This window comes from Chiloscyllium punctatum, chromosome 49, assembly GCF_047496795.1.
Source record: "Chiloscyllium punctatum isolate Juve2018m chromosome 49, sChiPun1.3, whole genome shotgun sequence".
Lineage (NCBI taxonomy): Eukaryota > Metazoa > Chordata > Chondrichthyes > Orectolobiformes > Hemiscylliidae > Chiloscyllium > Chiloscyllium punctatum.
In genome coordinates this window covers 16,033,422-16,049,117 of record NC_092787.1, presented here as the reverse complement: position 1 = coordinate 16,049,117, position 15,696 = coordinate 16,033,422, and the positions used below count along the sequence as shown (strand labels likewise).

The following is a 15,696-nucleotide window of genomic DNA, read 5'->3' as shown; positions in this document are numbered from 1 at the left end:
TCAGTCCTACCTTGTTCTCTGCTTTGTTCCTACCTGTCCTGTTTGACTTGCTTCATTTCTCAACTGTACCAGTCTCCGATTGAACTTTCCTCAGCATCTCCCTGGGTCCCAACTCCCCCACCACCATCATACTAGTTTAAATCCTCACGAGCAGCTCTAATAAATCTCCCTATTTCCCTGCCAGTATATTAGAGCCCTTCCAATTCAGGTGCAATCCATCCTTCTTGTACAGATCACTTCTACCCCAGAAGAGATTCCAGTGATCCAAAGATGTGAATCTGTCTCCCATACACCAGCTCCTCGGCCATGCATTCAACTGCTCTATATTCCTATTCCTACCCTCACTAGCTCACAGCACCGGGAGTAATCCAGATATTACTATCAAGGACCTTTTTAAATTCCTGCCGAACTTTCTACATTCTTCCTTCAGAATCTCATCGTTTTCCCTTCCTATGTCGTTGATACCAATGTGTACAATGACCTCCTGCTGGTCCCCCTCCTCTTTGAGAATATTCTGCACCCTCTGTGAGACATCCTTGATTCTGGCAGCAGGGAGGCAACAAACCATTCTGATTTTTAGCTGCTGGCTGCAGAAATGTCTGTCTGTGCCTCTGACTAGAGAGTCCCCTAACACAATCGATTTCTTGGAACCTGACATTTCCCTCATTACATTATAGCCTGTCTTGATACCAGAAACTTGGCTGTTTGTGCTACATTTCCCTGAAAGTCCATCACCCCCTACATTTTCCAAAACAGCATACTTGTTTGAAATGGGGATTGCCACAGAAGACTCCTGTACCACCTGCCTATCTCTCCGACCTTTCTTAGAATCAACTCATTTACCTGACTGTAACTGCCGTTTTTCTCCCATCCTATAACTGCCATCTATCCCCTTGCTCTTGAAACTTCTTCATTGCCTCTATCTGTTGCTCCAGCTGATCCATTCAATCTGACAGGATTCGCAATCAACGACATTTATTGCAGATATAATCCTCCGTAACCAATAAACTCTCCTAAAACTCCCAGATCTGACAAGAAGAGCATATCACTCTACTGAAGGTCGTTTTACTCCTTCCAATCTACAGACCAAAAATATAGCACCATCTTATTGCTCTACAAAACACTGCTCCAGGCTTATTTATAATTATGGCTTATATGTTTAAAATTTAATCAAGAGACAGTATATTAGAGCCCTTCCAATTCAGGTGCAATCCATCCTTCTTGTACAGGTCACTTCTACCCCAGAAGAGATTCCAGTGATCCAAAGATGTGAATCTGTCTCCCATACACCAGCTCCTCGGCCATGCATTCAACTGCTCTATATTCCTATTCCTACCCTCACTAGCTCACAGCACCGAGAGTAATCCAGATATTACTATCAAGGACCTTTTTAAATTCCTGCCTTAGCTGTAATTAGGGAGGATGTTCCTGGAAATACATCCAGGGATTTAAATTTTTTTAAATTTTAAAATTTAATCAAGAGACAAGTGGGCGGCACGGTGGCACAGTGGTTAGCACTGCTGCATCACAGCGCCAGAGACCTGGGTTCAATTCCCGCCTCAGGAACTGTGTGGAGTTTGCACATTCTCCCCGTGTCTGCGTGGGTTTCCTCCGGGTGCTCCGGGTTCCTCCCACAGTCCAAAAATGTGCAGGTCAGGTGAATTGGCCATGCTAAATTGCCCATAGTGTTAGCTAAGGGGTAAATGTAGGGGTATGGGTGGGTTGCGCTTCGGCGGGTCGGTGTGGACTTGTTGGGCCGAAGGGCCTGTTTCCACACTGTAAGTAATCTATTCTAATCTAATCTAATCCTAATAAAAACATATAATCAAGAAAGAACCCACTATACTCACTAATGTAGGCTTACAGCAAGACTATACTTAAATTTATTCATTTATCTGTTTCTGTGCTGTGATCTCTCCCAAACAGGTTCCTCCAAGATTAGTTGTGAATTTTGCTGTTTGTGAATTTTTCCTCGACACACCCTGATGTTCAGAGATACATGAATTCAAACAGCAAAGGCAGTAACAGCAGTGATTCACTGCTGTGTCAGTTAACAGTGTAGATTTCTTTCTCTCTCTCTCCCTCACAGACCACGTGCTCGCTGCCTTTGTCTATCTTTCAGTTGTTGTGACTTTATTTCCTCCAAAGTTCCAAAACAATTGCAACAGCACAAAACAGTAATTGCTGCTCCTAGAATTCGAGGAAATCACCTCCCACCTCAAAAAAGGAGCAGCTGTTACAGCTGCAAATAAGACAACTTGCCCATTCCAGGTCTAATAAGTCTTCTCTGAGCTGACTTCTAACACATTTACATTCTTAAATAAAGAGACTATTACAATAAACAATAGTCCAGATATGGTCTCCCTAATGACATGTATAATTGAAACAATAATATCCCTACTTCTGTATTCAATTCCTCTCACGATAAAGGATAACATTCTATTAGTTTTCCTCATTACTTGCTGTATCTGCATGCTAACATGTTGCATTTCATGCACTAGAACACTCCAAAACCTCTGCACCTCAGAGCTATATAATCTCTCGCCATTTAGATAATAAGCTTATTTGTTTATAGACAATTTCACATTTTCCCAGAATATATGTCATTTGCCAAATCTTTGTCAATTTACAAAATCTAACTTTGTAGTTTCCTTATGTCCTCTTCACAATTTACTTTCCTATCTATCTTTGTGTCATCAACAAAGATAGAAACCCATACCCTTGCTCCCTTTATCCATGTGATTTATATAACATTTAAAAACTTTGAGCTGCCAGCACTGACCTTTGTGGCACACCTCTCTTTAGATCTTGCCAACCTGAAAATACCTTCTGTCTAATTTATTATCGATATACACAGTGAGCTTTTATTTTCTACAATAGCCTTTTATGTGGCACCTTATTAAATGCCTTCTAGAAATCAAAGTACAGTACATCCACTAGTTCATCTTTATCTGCAGCTATACTTCCTCAAAGAACGCCAACAAACTAATTAAATATGATTGGTTAAACATGAAAATTCCAAAGGCTAGTATTCCAGACGGTATTTTTGGAAACGTTTTTTATCACAGTTTTTTGCTTCCTGCATTTGTCATCGTATTCTTTCTGTAATCAGTAAGTGTTTTGAGACTTTAAGAAGTGTAGGTTTCAACCTTTTCTGTGACATTTAAATCTGCCTTCTCTAATGCATTTATTGATATTGGCAACGATGGATCATCTGTCTTCTGATTCCTTCCCCCAAGTATTCAGTGGTTGAATCATACCTCGTTAAAGGAATACGGAAATGCTCAGAGTTGTTGAAAGCTGCTAAAGACCATTAAAAAGGAAGAGTAAACAAAGGTGCAGACTGCAGCTGGACCACTGGGTGAGTCACGCAATGGCTGAAAAGCTTCCTTTCTACTGCAGTCAATTTGAAATGCACCACAATACTCGTAAATGTTTACAGCATAGAAGGAGGCCAGTCACCCCATCATGGTTGTACCAGTCACCATAGGTCTGACTATACTAATCTCATTTTCCAGTTCTTGGCCCATAGCACTGAAGATGTTGGGTCTTCAAGTGATATTTACATACTGCTTAAATGCTATGAGAATTTCTGACAAACATTTTTTCAGATAGTGAATTCTTAACTTTATCATAGCCCAGCATTCTGGTAAATCTCCTTTGCATCCTGCAGTTAGATCCTTTCTGTAATGTGGTGACCAGAACTGCTCAACTGTGGCCTAACCAGTATTTTATATAGTTTCAGCATAACCTCTTTCCTGTTGAAGATGATACCTCAGCTAATAAAGGTAATTATCTCATGTGTCTTCTTAACCACTCTACTTGTTCTGTTACCATCAAAGATCTATGTACATGTACACTATTGTTCAGCTAATATTCAATATTACCCAGAGTCTTACAATTCATTATTTACCTTGTAGTTCCTAAGGACACCATCTTTAACACTACCTCTACACAAACTCTGTTTGTGCCCAGCCATAACTCCCCCTCTCCTTTTGGCAGTGATTCCCCCTACTGCCCTGACAGGCGCCCCCCACTTCATCTGCTCGGCAACCAACATATAGACCCCCAGGACTTTTTTCACCTCGGACCTCTGACCACCTTTGATGGGCAGCATGAGACAGGTCCCCTGATCATTGTTTGTGTAGCTCCTTGATGTGATTCCCCTGACTGCTGCTGCTGGGACTTCGGAACTGACCATTGTCTATTCTCCTGACTGTAGTCAGATAGATCCTCCGACCATGAATGGCCCAAGCGCATAACTGACTGTGGCTAAGGTCCTGGACAGTGTGTGGACATTCACATGACTGATGATACCAAGAACCCCGACCAACAGTGCAACCCCAACCCCCAGCTAGCATCGAGCTGAATATACCAGACATCCACTCTGATTTCTATGTTGAGAATTCTCCACATTGAGCTTGTTCAATGCATTGGTAGGAAAGGAAACAGTATTAATTAGGTGTGTTGTAGCATTAACAAAGCATTTAACAATCTATAATTACCTTTAATTGGCAACTCGCTGCTGCTTTGCAAGAAACCTATTTCTTCACTTGGCAAATGCATAAACATGCAGCAAGTTGTTCCCAATGATAGGCCTCACTGGACGTCCTGCACAATTCTGTCACAGTCCATGTCACTCAGACCCTATAATATTTCCAACCATTGAATCTGACAGATAAATGTTTGCTCAGATCATGAAATTACCTGAGAAGATGCAACTCTCCAAGTGCTGAAAGAGGTAACAAAGAAATGATGATCTGAAAATATTGAGGACACTCCTGTGGTCACCTTACTATATTGGACATACAGAGACAGTCCAAGATTGTCAAAGAAAGTACAGTCATTGCCCTGAGGTAGTTGAGAGGAGAGATGCTAAAACAGATGCATGCAAGCCACCAAGAAATTGAGATGAGTTTGAGGAAAGCACAAGAAGTACGAGACATGGCAATGAGACTAAGGACAACAACAGCCAGGGCAGTGTGTGGAATGAGTACCAAGCCAAATGAGCTACAGAGCAGCTGATAACACAATATATCCCAGACAGAATATGAATGAAGCTTGGAGTAGATCTTTTCAGTTTAGCAGGACATGATTATCTTGTCACTGTAAACTACTATACTGGAATTTCAACGACTAGCAGTGTGCTTGTAGAAAGCCTGAAAGAACACTTTGGTCATTACAGTAATACCACCATTATGATAAGTGACAATGGCCTTCAGATCACAAGTAAAAAATTAAGCTACTTCATAAAGTATTGAGAAATTCAATACTGCAAATCAGCCCCACAGTATCCCCTGTCAAAAGGAAAACCAGGAGTAGCAGTGAAAATCATCAAAGTAAAGAAACCTAGCAAAGTCAGCACAAAGGCAATCCTCAAATGCAGAAACATCCGCTAAGGCATGGAAGATAGTAAAGTACGTAGTCCAGTACAAAGACTACTGATGCCAGTTATAGGTACAGATGTGAGTGACAAAATCAGTGTGAAATGGTATAAACAAAATATCACTATGACAAAACCATTCTAATGCCAGCGTTGAGCATTAGAAAGCCAGTCAAGGTACAGATGTTCAACATTCTCAACAAGTTACCCAAGTGGCAATTGGGATCTCTTTCAAACAATTATCACCTTGATCATACACAGTGGATGTGAACAATCAGATATACTGGCGCAACCAAGGGCATATAGGTAGAACAACAAAAGCTGTAATTTCACTGTAATCTGCCAGCTAAGAAGATGGAAACTCACCATCTGTACAGACCACATATCAACTATCAGTCCCAGAGTTCTCCAGCACCCCAACAATGGAAATGAAAGAAAACAGTTAACTGCAGCAACAGAAAGTGACACAGGAGTGACACTCTCCAAAGAAGGAATAGCATCCACGGAAAGAGTCAAATGAACAACCAGTGACAATATGCACAAATACCATGAAGAGATCAGTATGATTAAAAGACATGTACAATACATACGTAAAGACTCACTAAAATAACAAAATGTTGATGCATAGGAGAAGGGGAACTTGGGAATTCCAATGTAGATGATAGTAATTCAAACTTATTTTTTCTTCATGGAAAGGGAGATTTTTGGATGAAAATGCAATGTTGTACTAATGTTCTTCCTGCCTTGCCATAATCAAATGACTTCCTTCACTAGGCACTCACTGCAGGCAGTTATTTTATAGGCAGTTCCAAGAAAGATAGAGTGCAAGCAGCATTGTACTCGTGGAACACATAAGAAATGAACACACTGTTTTCCCTCTAAATTTCAGAATGCTTAATGATCTGTGCAACATCTTCTCTGCTTTCAGGTCAATCCTCTCTGGTATGTACAGGAATTGAAGGCCTCATCTGAAACTTTGACCATGATCTGGTTGTGAATTAGTTCTGCCTTGAGATCTTCATATGCACAATCTTTTCTGGTAGCCTTTAGAGGTTGTTTATGGACAAATTTATTCTTTCCCCAGGCCCCATTTTCTCTGATTAAATTTCACATGCATTGTTATTAAATTTCTCCTCACACTGAGTTATGCAATGAATGAATTCTATGTATGATGCACTGTTTTTGTCAATGTCCTGTTTGGAAAATTGCTCACAATGATCCCCAATGTACAGAGTAATATACGAGATATTTTCTAATCAGTCTGTTCAAATATGTTATCACACACTTTCAGAGCAAGTGGGACTTGAACTGTTCCATTTTGCACCTGAAATAATACAAATCATGCATTTCTTTCTTCCAAATCTCACATGCCTGATTCTGGATCACCACAAGGATCAGCTCCAGGAATACCAGATAAGCCTCCATACCTTTGGAATTGCTCCTTCGACTTTGGCTGTCATTGTCCCATTGCCAATTGTTTTGGTTCTTAGCTCAGAACAGCTTTGTCTTTCAGCCTCCTGCTCAGCCTGCAACGTCCCCCGACGTCCTGGTGAGCATTGTCTTTCTTCATTCATAGCAATTAGGTTAACTTCAGTAAATGCTTTATCTTTTCTCTGTCTTTTCCACTACTCTGTTGTGTTACTGTGGGTATGCTGTCTAACTGGAATTAGTCTCCCAAGTTCTGCTCCTTGAATTCCAGGTGCCTTTCATAAAAATCTTACTTCTAGCAGGATGGATAAACACATAATATTAAGATTTTTGACAGAGCTTCTGCTTCCTTTGAGTTCTCACTACATAGCCACCTGACATTAACTTTATCACTATATCATTATGTATCATCATTTCACATTCCGATGATGTCCCATTACTTTACAATCTGCGCAATCAATTATGGTCTGAGTGACGATGGTACTATAAGACCATAAGACATAGGAGTGGAAGTAAGGCCATTCGGCCCATCGAGTCCACTCCGCCATTCAATCATGGCTGATGGGCACTTCAACTCCACTTACCCGCATTCTCCCCGCAGCCCTTAATTCCCCGAGACAACAAGATTCTATCAATCTCTGCCTTGAAGGCATTTAGCGTCCCGGCCTCCACTGCACTCTGCAGCAATGAATTCCACAGGCTTACCACTCTCTGGCTGAAGAAATGTCTCCGCATTTCTGTTCTGAATTTACCCCCTCTAATTCTAAGGCTGTGTCCACGGGTCCTAGTCTCCTCACCGAATGGAAACAATTTCCTAGCATCCACCCTTTCCAAGCCACGTATTATCTTGTACGTCTCTATTAAGTCTCCCCTTAATCTTCTAAACTCCAATGAATACAATCCCAGGATCCTCAGCCGTTCCTCATATGTTAGACCTACCATTCCAGGGATCATCCGTGTGAATCTCCGCTGGACACGTTCCAGTGCCAGTATGTCCTTCCTGAGGTGTGGGGACCAAAACTGGACACAGTATTCCAAATGGAGCCTAACCAGAGCTTTATAAAGTCTCAGTAGCACAATAGTGCTTTTATATTCCAACCCTCTTGAGATAAGTGACAACATTGCATTCGCTTTCTTAATCACAGACTCAACTTGCATGTTGACCTTTAGAGAATCCTTGACTAGCACTCCCAGATCCCTTTGTACTTTGGCTTTACGAATTTTCTCGCTGTTTAGAAAGTAGTCTGTGCTTTTATTCTTTTTGCCAAAGTGCAACCTTCTTGTTGCACTGTAACCTGTACTGCAACCTTCCTTGCTGGTGGGAAACAATGCAAACCATGCCATTTTTAAGAGTATAAAATCCTCTGTGCTATTTTTTTAATGAGACTAGAAGAATATATCTTTCTGTATCTCAGTGAACATTTCAGCTTCTTTGCTCTGTATACCCTCCACCATACTCTTTCCTCAATTGAAAGCATCCCGAAAACCACTCCCCTTATGCAACTTGTTGACCACAACTAATCTCCCTGGTGCTAGCCAGCTGGACATCCTGTTCATTTCAAGTTCTGCCCTGGCCCAGCTGCTGCTTCCTGCCTGTTTCAGGAGGGCATCTGACTGGCAACATGGAGATCAAACCCAGAGCTTCAAATTGCCACAGCCTGACACTACCAATGTTGAAGGGTGGACAGCGTATCTACTCAATTCCCACAAGTTTTCACAGTTAAAATCAGGACTTTACTCTTTGGAACTCCCTGCATGTAATTAATATTTTTGTTAAAACTAATGCTTGAAATGGGTACAATTATTAAATTACAATTATTAAACCAGATGGTAGCTTTAATATCAATGAAAAGTGTAAGTGAACAACTCACATCTGTGAAATAATTCTCAAATATGATGTGTGTACTGCTTGCCAATATCAATGAGATCATCTTGCCCCTATTAAGCACGCGTGATTTTATCTTGTTCCTTCACTCAAGGTATGAACAATTCTATACAATGCTAGGTGGCAGGCAGGCATCTGATAACCTTCATGTTTTTGCAATTGAAGTGTTCCATAATAACCTGCAATTATGTACAGTTTAACTCCATAATCTTATGCATTCTGCAAGCATTTTGTCAATTAATGGCATGTCATGTGAAATATTTGGCTTTGAGAGCTGAATTAGCAAGAAAAAGAAATCTAGTTTCAAAACCTTTGAAATATCAGTACTGACTTGGAAAATCTGATGGATCCGTTAGTGTGATATATTTTCAATCACCACTATCCTCCCTGTTGTGCTTCCCAACAAATGCAGTCCCTAGCACAAAGAATGCAACTGGACTTTGGAGCATCTTCTTACCAAAAATTTATTGCCCACCTATTAGTGACACAGTGCTTTTCAATGAATTTCCTGGAACGGCATCACAATTGTTAATCCTCTTGTGTGAGCATCATCACACATTAAGAGCACAGAACACCGTGACAGTTGCTGTCTGTATTGACAAGCACAGTAGACAAGAGATCCAACTAAAAACAGAATAAACGCCCACATAAAAATTGAAACAGTATACATTATAAATAATAACAGCCAAGGAATCTCTCAAAATGGTGTGCAGCCATCAAGCTGTAACATTAGTTCACAGAAACAATGGTTATTTGACTTTTAATTTGTATGTGCATGAAATGCCAGTAGTCCATGCACCATACACAGAAAAGATGATTGCCTTACCATTGAATGATGCTTGGCAGAACATCTTTAATGTGACATTAATAGTGAGCTCGGCTTGCCTTTTCCATGGCTTATTATTATATATCCAATTACTCTAGTGTCTGGTCACTGACAATTTCCTCCTACGTGAATTTAGCTTCTATACTGTCACCTAAAAATCACTTTGTTCAATACCTCTACCAAGAGAGGTTTTGGTGTGATTGTAGATCAAGTTTGACATGAGAGAAAAAAGAACTCTCAAACCAATTAATTTTATGGGACCGTCATTTTCATAACAATGGAAGAAATGTAAAAATTGTGGACAAGAAGGACATGTGGGTTTACATAAATAGCATATGGTTCCAAGAATGGTTACAGTAGAGATTAACCCTTTATCTGTGACATAGGTATTGATTCTCTGCATACCAATAGTATTTACATACATGACTAACTGGTAAAAAATTAGAAGCTGTAACTAACCAGTTCAAAACTTGTCTTGAATACCACTTCCTACCCATAGTCTTTGTAATGCTCATGTAAATTTCACACTATTTTCACACACAGAGTTAACCTTTGGAGTCCAATATGATGTTTCTTCGGAATACTTCAGTTCTAAAGAAAAATCATATCAGATATTAACTCATTTTCTCTCTCCACAGATGCTGCCAGCCCTGCTCGGTTTCTACAGCACTTTTTGCTTTTATTTCAGATATCCAGCATCTGCTGAATTTTGCTTTTATTGTCACCGCTTCTAATCTGAGATTAAATATAATTAAATTCTCACGGTTAACACTGCTGCAGTAAATGTGGTAAATTTTAATGTTATCTTATTTTGACACAGATATCCTCACGATGAAGTGAATCACCTGAGCTGCGATGAATCAAAGCATCACTATGGTGCTGTGATCAGCATCTTGCCAGTTGCTTTAGACTTGTTAAGGGAAGGTATTGGCGTCATTGAATCAGCCCAGTATGAAGCTGCGAGAAATAACAGGTATGCTCAGTGCAACAAGAAAGAGGAACCACCAGAGAAAAGATGCAGCAGCATACAAACTGTTCCAATTCAGAGGGATGATTGTGAAAACAAGTACATGCAATGGAAAGCATCCAACAAACTGAAAAGTAAACCGTTAAAATCCAAATGCCCATGGGTACCACCTGGTAAAACCAATGGTCTTTGAACACTCGCAATTCACAAACTGCCCAACTCAGCACCATCACTAGAGCTATTATTGGAGCTGACTTGTTTCGGTTGCCTTTGGTAGATACTTATTAAATAGTTGGAGCCCTTCCATCCTGGATAAAGGCAGTGCATAGAAATAAACTGAATGCATTATTTCTGGATTTCTGCACAGCATATTTTCCAATTTTTATTTTCAAAACTGTGGTTATTTTATATTATCACATTTCTTCTTTTTTTGGCCACTGCTTTGCACACCCTTAGGGCTTCCCAAGGCTTTTTACAGCCAATGAAGCATTTCTGAAGTGTAATCACTGTTGTAATGTAGGAAACACATCTGTCAATTTACACACAGCATATGTGATAATGACCATTTTGTTTTTAAGCAATGCTGATGAGGGATAAGAATTAGCCAGGACACCAGGGATCTTTTATGTTCAATTCAAATAGCAGACAGTGTTGATTTGAAGGCTCATCTGAAAAGCAGCACCTTCAGAAGGGAAGTATGCTTATAGTAGTTCACCAGAGCATCTCTCTAGATTTAAGCTGAAGTCTCTGGAATTGAACTTGAACCCAAAATTTCTGACTCTGTAATAAAAGTGCTTCCAGTGAATGACTGCTGAAACCTGCCTTAGTGGTTAAAAATCATTGTTCATTCACGTGGAACTATACAAACCAAGCAGATCATGTTTTTAATCCTTGAACCCTGCTCAATCAGAATACCAATGACAGATTATTATAATTGCTCCCTGTCACACTAGGTTAATAAAGAAATATTATTCAATGTCTTTGCTACTGCTTGTTTCCAGTGACCCCCTTTTTTGAATAATCATATCTGTGTCCACTGGATGAGATCAGGGTTGAGCTCTGCTGTGCTGGCCCCTTGTGTTTAAATATGCTATGAACTTTCACTGAGTTCATGCATATCTACTTGAGTGAGGCACAAATCTGCCATAAGATGCTAAGCTGCATCCCTCACTTCCTGTACATCTCACAGGAAAGATTGGAAGAAGATTTGGAGATGAAATCTGTTGTTTATAGATTTGCTGAAGACGTTCACTTGTGTGCTGAACATTTTTTTGATATCTCCTCAATTCAAATCTGATAAAAATAACCACACACATTTTCATTTCTCCAAACTACATTTAAGTCTTTCAGTCTGATTGAGAAGTAGTAAATATGAATAGAATATTGAGCTAATCAGGTGCATCTGTGCTGGAGTGTGGCTAAACGTTTCTCTCCTTGATGCCATTCTGCTTTGTGGCTGAGAGAAATTATGGTTGCATCAAGTTTAATTCATTCATTATTAAGTTGAAACAAGTTTATTTCTGGAGCAAAATAAATGTCACTAAAAAACTTTACTTAATTTTTGTTCAAGCATTTTAAGTGTATTGTCATTTGTTGTCATTGCAAGAAAATGAAAATTCTGTAGAGTAATGAGGTACAAAATATGGTTTAATTCGTGTTTCAGACATGAAGTGTCTTGTGTGTCACTGCAGTTTTATCCACTTCCTTTAAGAGACAGATTCTACATGAATCAATATTAAGCTTGATATATAGGAAATGTTAGGTCTCAGTCATTTTGATCTATGAATAAGATTAAGTTGTAGAATTAGAAAAATGGTTAATTCTGTATCTCATTCATTCTTTATCAACTTTAATACAGATGCTTCATGCAAATCACAGAAGCGCAGCCCATCATGCCTACATTGATTCTCTTACCTAGTGCCAATCTCCTGCCTTTTTCCTCCATCCCTACACATAATTTCTATCCAAATAATCATCCAATGCCTTCTCAAATGCCTCAATTGAATATGCCTCCACCAAATTTCCAGGGTTTAAGGAATGGAGTCAGGTTGAGCATTGCAGATATCCCCAAACCTGAAGTGAATGGAGGCCAGAGCTCTGGCTCTGACTTCTGGGTTATATCTAATGGGAGAACATCTGCTGGATATGGTGAAGCACACCACTGACATTCTCCAATTCCTTCTCTTCCTCTTTAACATATGGATTGTGGAAGCTATAAACCCCATGTCCAAAAGAGCCAGCCACATCTTAATAGATATCAGGTGATATAAAATGGCAATGCCCATTTTTGTTGTGGGCTACTAGATCAGCTTCTAAATTCTACCACCACCACACACTGTACTCCAAGGAAAGCTTCAAAAAAGTGTAAAACGAGAGTTGTGACTATATGTCCTAATATGTCTCATGTTGAGGAGGAAATTTACAAAAAGGCAAATAACTGATAATTTTATAATTAAGTCAAATGTATTGCAGGTGAAATTCCAGTGAAATGTTTCTTAAAGTTATTAGTTCTACTGTAATTTTTACTTTTTCTCCTGCTACTATGGACAAATTTTCCAACATAATTTAAGGTTCCCAATTGGAATGAAGCCGCAATAATCAGTTTTGTATTTCACCTGCAGAAAATGAGGCTCAAAAGCAAAATACTGCAGATAGTGGAAATCTGAAACAAAAACCAAGACTGTTGGAAACTACTCAACTGGTCAGACAGCCACTGTGGAGAAAAAACTGAGTTAATATTTCAAAGTTAACCATCTTTCTCTCCACAGTAAAGGAGGATATTGGTTCTACAAGAGACCAGGCAGTTGTTAAACTGTAGAGTTGACTACAAATTTGCGTCAATGTCAAATTAATCCTTTATTCAAAGAATGTCATTTTCACTTCGACGTTAGAATTCTTCTCTTTTGGCCATATTTGGACCAGGTTTTAAATAAATTCTTCTCCTTTGGCTACATTTGGACTAGTTTTTTAATAAAAGCTGGAACCAAAGTATCCTGGAAGCGCTCAAACAGAATGTGGTGGGAGGGTTATTGGTGACTGCCATTTGTCAGCACTGTTAATGACACATTCCATCACTGCTGATGGTTGGGAGTTGACTGAAGAGGCAGTGATTGACTTGGTTTGATATTTTCTGCTTTTTTTGTGCCAAGCATATCTGGATAATTTTCTACTTTGTCAGTGTGGCACTTGTACAAAAAATAGTTTTGTTTAAGGAATGGTTGTTTGGGATAACTGCCAGAACACAGGAGGGATGTTGTTTGGGTTCATGGGCCTTAGTTGCATTTACTCAGTGCATTCATCTGTTTCTTGGTATTGTATGGAGTGAATCAAATTGACCAGACAGGCATATATGATGGTGGAGTCCTCAGGCGAAACTCAGACCAAGACAGATCATCCATTTGGTATTTCTGGCTTGGTAAATGTTTTATTTATATCCATATATCAAGTATATACATTGGTGATAATTAATACTCTATAAATTACTGTGGAGTATGTAACAACTCTCACATATGGATGATATTTCTGATCAATAATCAAGTGGAGGCCTACACTGTAAAATCCATACACTGTAAATGCTGAATATAGTTGCACTTGTGTATGCAACTGAAGTGGATGGCTCACTTCACATTGGCATAGTAGACATCAATGTTAACTCAGATAGATCAGAGTGCATTGCTTTGCTATTAGCCTTTACTTGCTCCATGTCAGTTCATCCTCAAATAAAATAGATGCCAAGTGCTGCCTTCATCCTTCAAAGCCATCATCCAGAATCTTTCCTCGTTGATTCTAAATGGAGGTCTGTCTGAATGGCAGTGAAATGCATGATTCAGTTCATTTTGAAAACATATGTTTTGTGATATAAGATATTAATATTTTAAATATATTTCCAAATAAAGCCTTTATAGAAGCTGTTCCAATTTATTAGAGGACACATACTACTAAATTAGGAATCAACATGATTGAATGCTCTCATTGCTTGAATATGTGCAATAGCATTGATCAATTGAACTCTATATAGAGTTGCAAGACTGGAATTTTGGTGCTGCAATCATTTGAAGTTAATTTTTGAAAGAAAGATTCTGGAATTTTGGAATATAAATCAGCTTCTCTTATGAGTCCAACAGCAAATTAAAGAATTTGTAAACCAGGTCAAGTTTGAAATCAAGATTATATTTTAAAAAGGCCACACAACGTGATGGGAATCATTACTTACTATGATTTGAAGAAAACCTCAGAAAAACACAGGAAATACTCAGCAGATAGGTTGCATCTGTGAATGGGGTTATTGCTTCATGAATGAATTTTTGCCAGAGTTCTGATGAAAGATCACCAACCTGAAAAGAAAATCTCTTCCTTTCTCCACAGAAGCTACCATATTTTCAAAGTATTTTGCAGCATTTTATGTTTTTATTTCAGATTTCCAACATCCACAATGTTTTGCTTTCATATGTAAGATAACCTCAAACAACTTGGGAAAGCTAATGCTTTTGTTAAATTGTTAATTTTGCCTTTTGCACTGCTAATTTTTCTCTGACGTTCATCATTCTTGCAGGAATGATAGCCTCCCCCACCCCACCCCCCCCCCCCCCCACCCACCCACCGCCCCACCCTCCCCGGGGGACAGAAGTCCAAAGGCAATCTCAATGCTGGAAGGGTTCCACACATTACTCAATGGCATCAGGAAGAGTAGAGAATAACTGCAGAAAGGATGTCCTTGCATTAGAGAAACCATGAGTCAAGATATCTGTAATAAAAGATGTGTCTTCTGACTTGGTTTTCTTTCAGGAAAGAAGTTTTGGTATACCCAAAAAATATTTTGTTATACTTCTCCATCTGCATCGCATTAAATAAATGTTGGGCTGGTGGGCAGTGTTAGATGTGTAATAGAAGCTATATAAGATCTTAACCTAAAGCTCCTTCACTTTGTTGCAGATGTGAAATGCAAAGAGCCGCATTTTCTAAATGATGGGCGAGTCCAATTTCCATTCCCAGAAATCTGAATGTCACCATCTCTTCCGTTGCATTTCAAGGAAAGTTTTGCAGCAATTTAGTATTCTGACATTAACTAGTTTGTTTGGTGACTCAAATAAACATATAAAAGGCTGCAGTGTATGTCTCATTTTAGAAATTATTATCATAATATCTGTTGTAGAGCTAACTTACTAAAATATGAATAGATAGATCATAGGATGTACTTTAGATTTTGA

The 15,696-nt window shown here is 39.1% G+C and overlaps 1 protein-coding gene across 3 annotated transcripts in view; it reads left to right on the top strand.

The window, feature by feature from the left end:
• The window catches only part of spaca9 (sperm acrosome associated 9), a 45,434-nt gene that overhangs the window by 27,470 nt on the left and 2,268 nt on the right, over positions 1 to 15,696 (top strand). Inside the window, exons 4-5 of one of the 3 annotated variants that reach the window (XM_072566211.1) lie at positions 10,343 to 10,495; positions 15,422 to 15,563. In XM_072566211.1, the coding sequence (XP_072422312.1) occupies positions 10,343 to 10,495; positions 15,422 to 15,455 (187 nt within the window). In that variant the 3' untranslated portion in view covers positions 15,456 to 15,563. Of the gene's footprint in view, positions 1 to 10,342; positions 12,021 to 15,421; positions 15,564 to 15,696 lie in introns of those variants that run through there. The other 2 variants (XM_072566212.1, XM_072566210.1) reach the window with 2 other exon arrangements.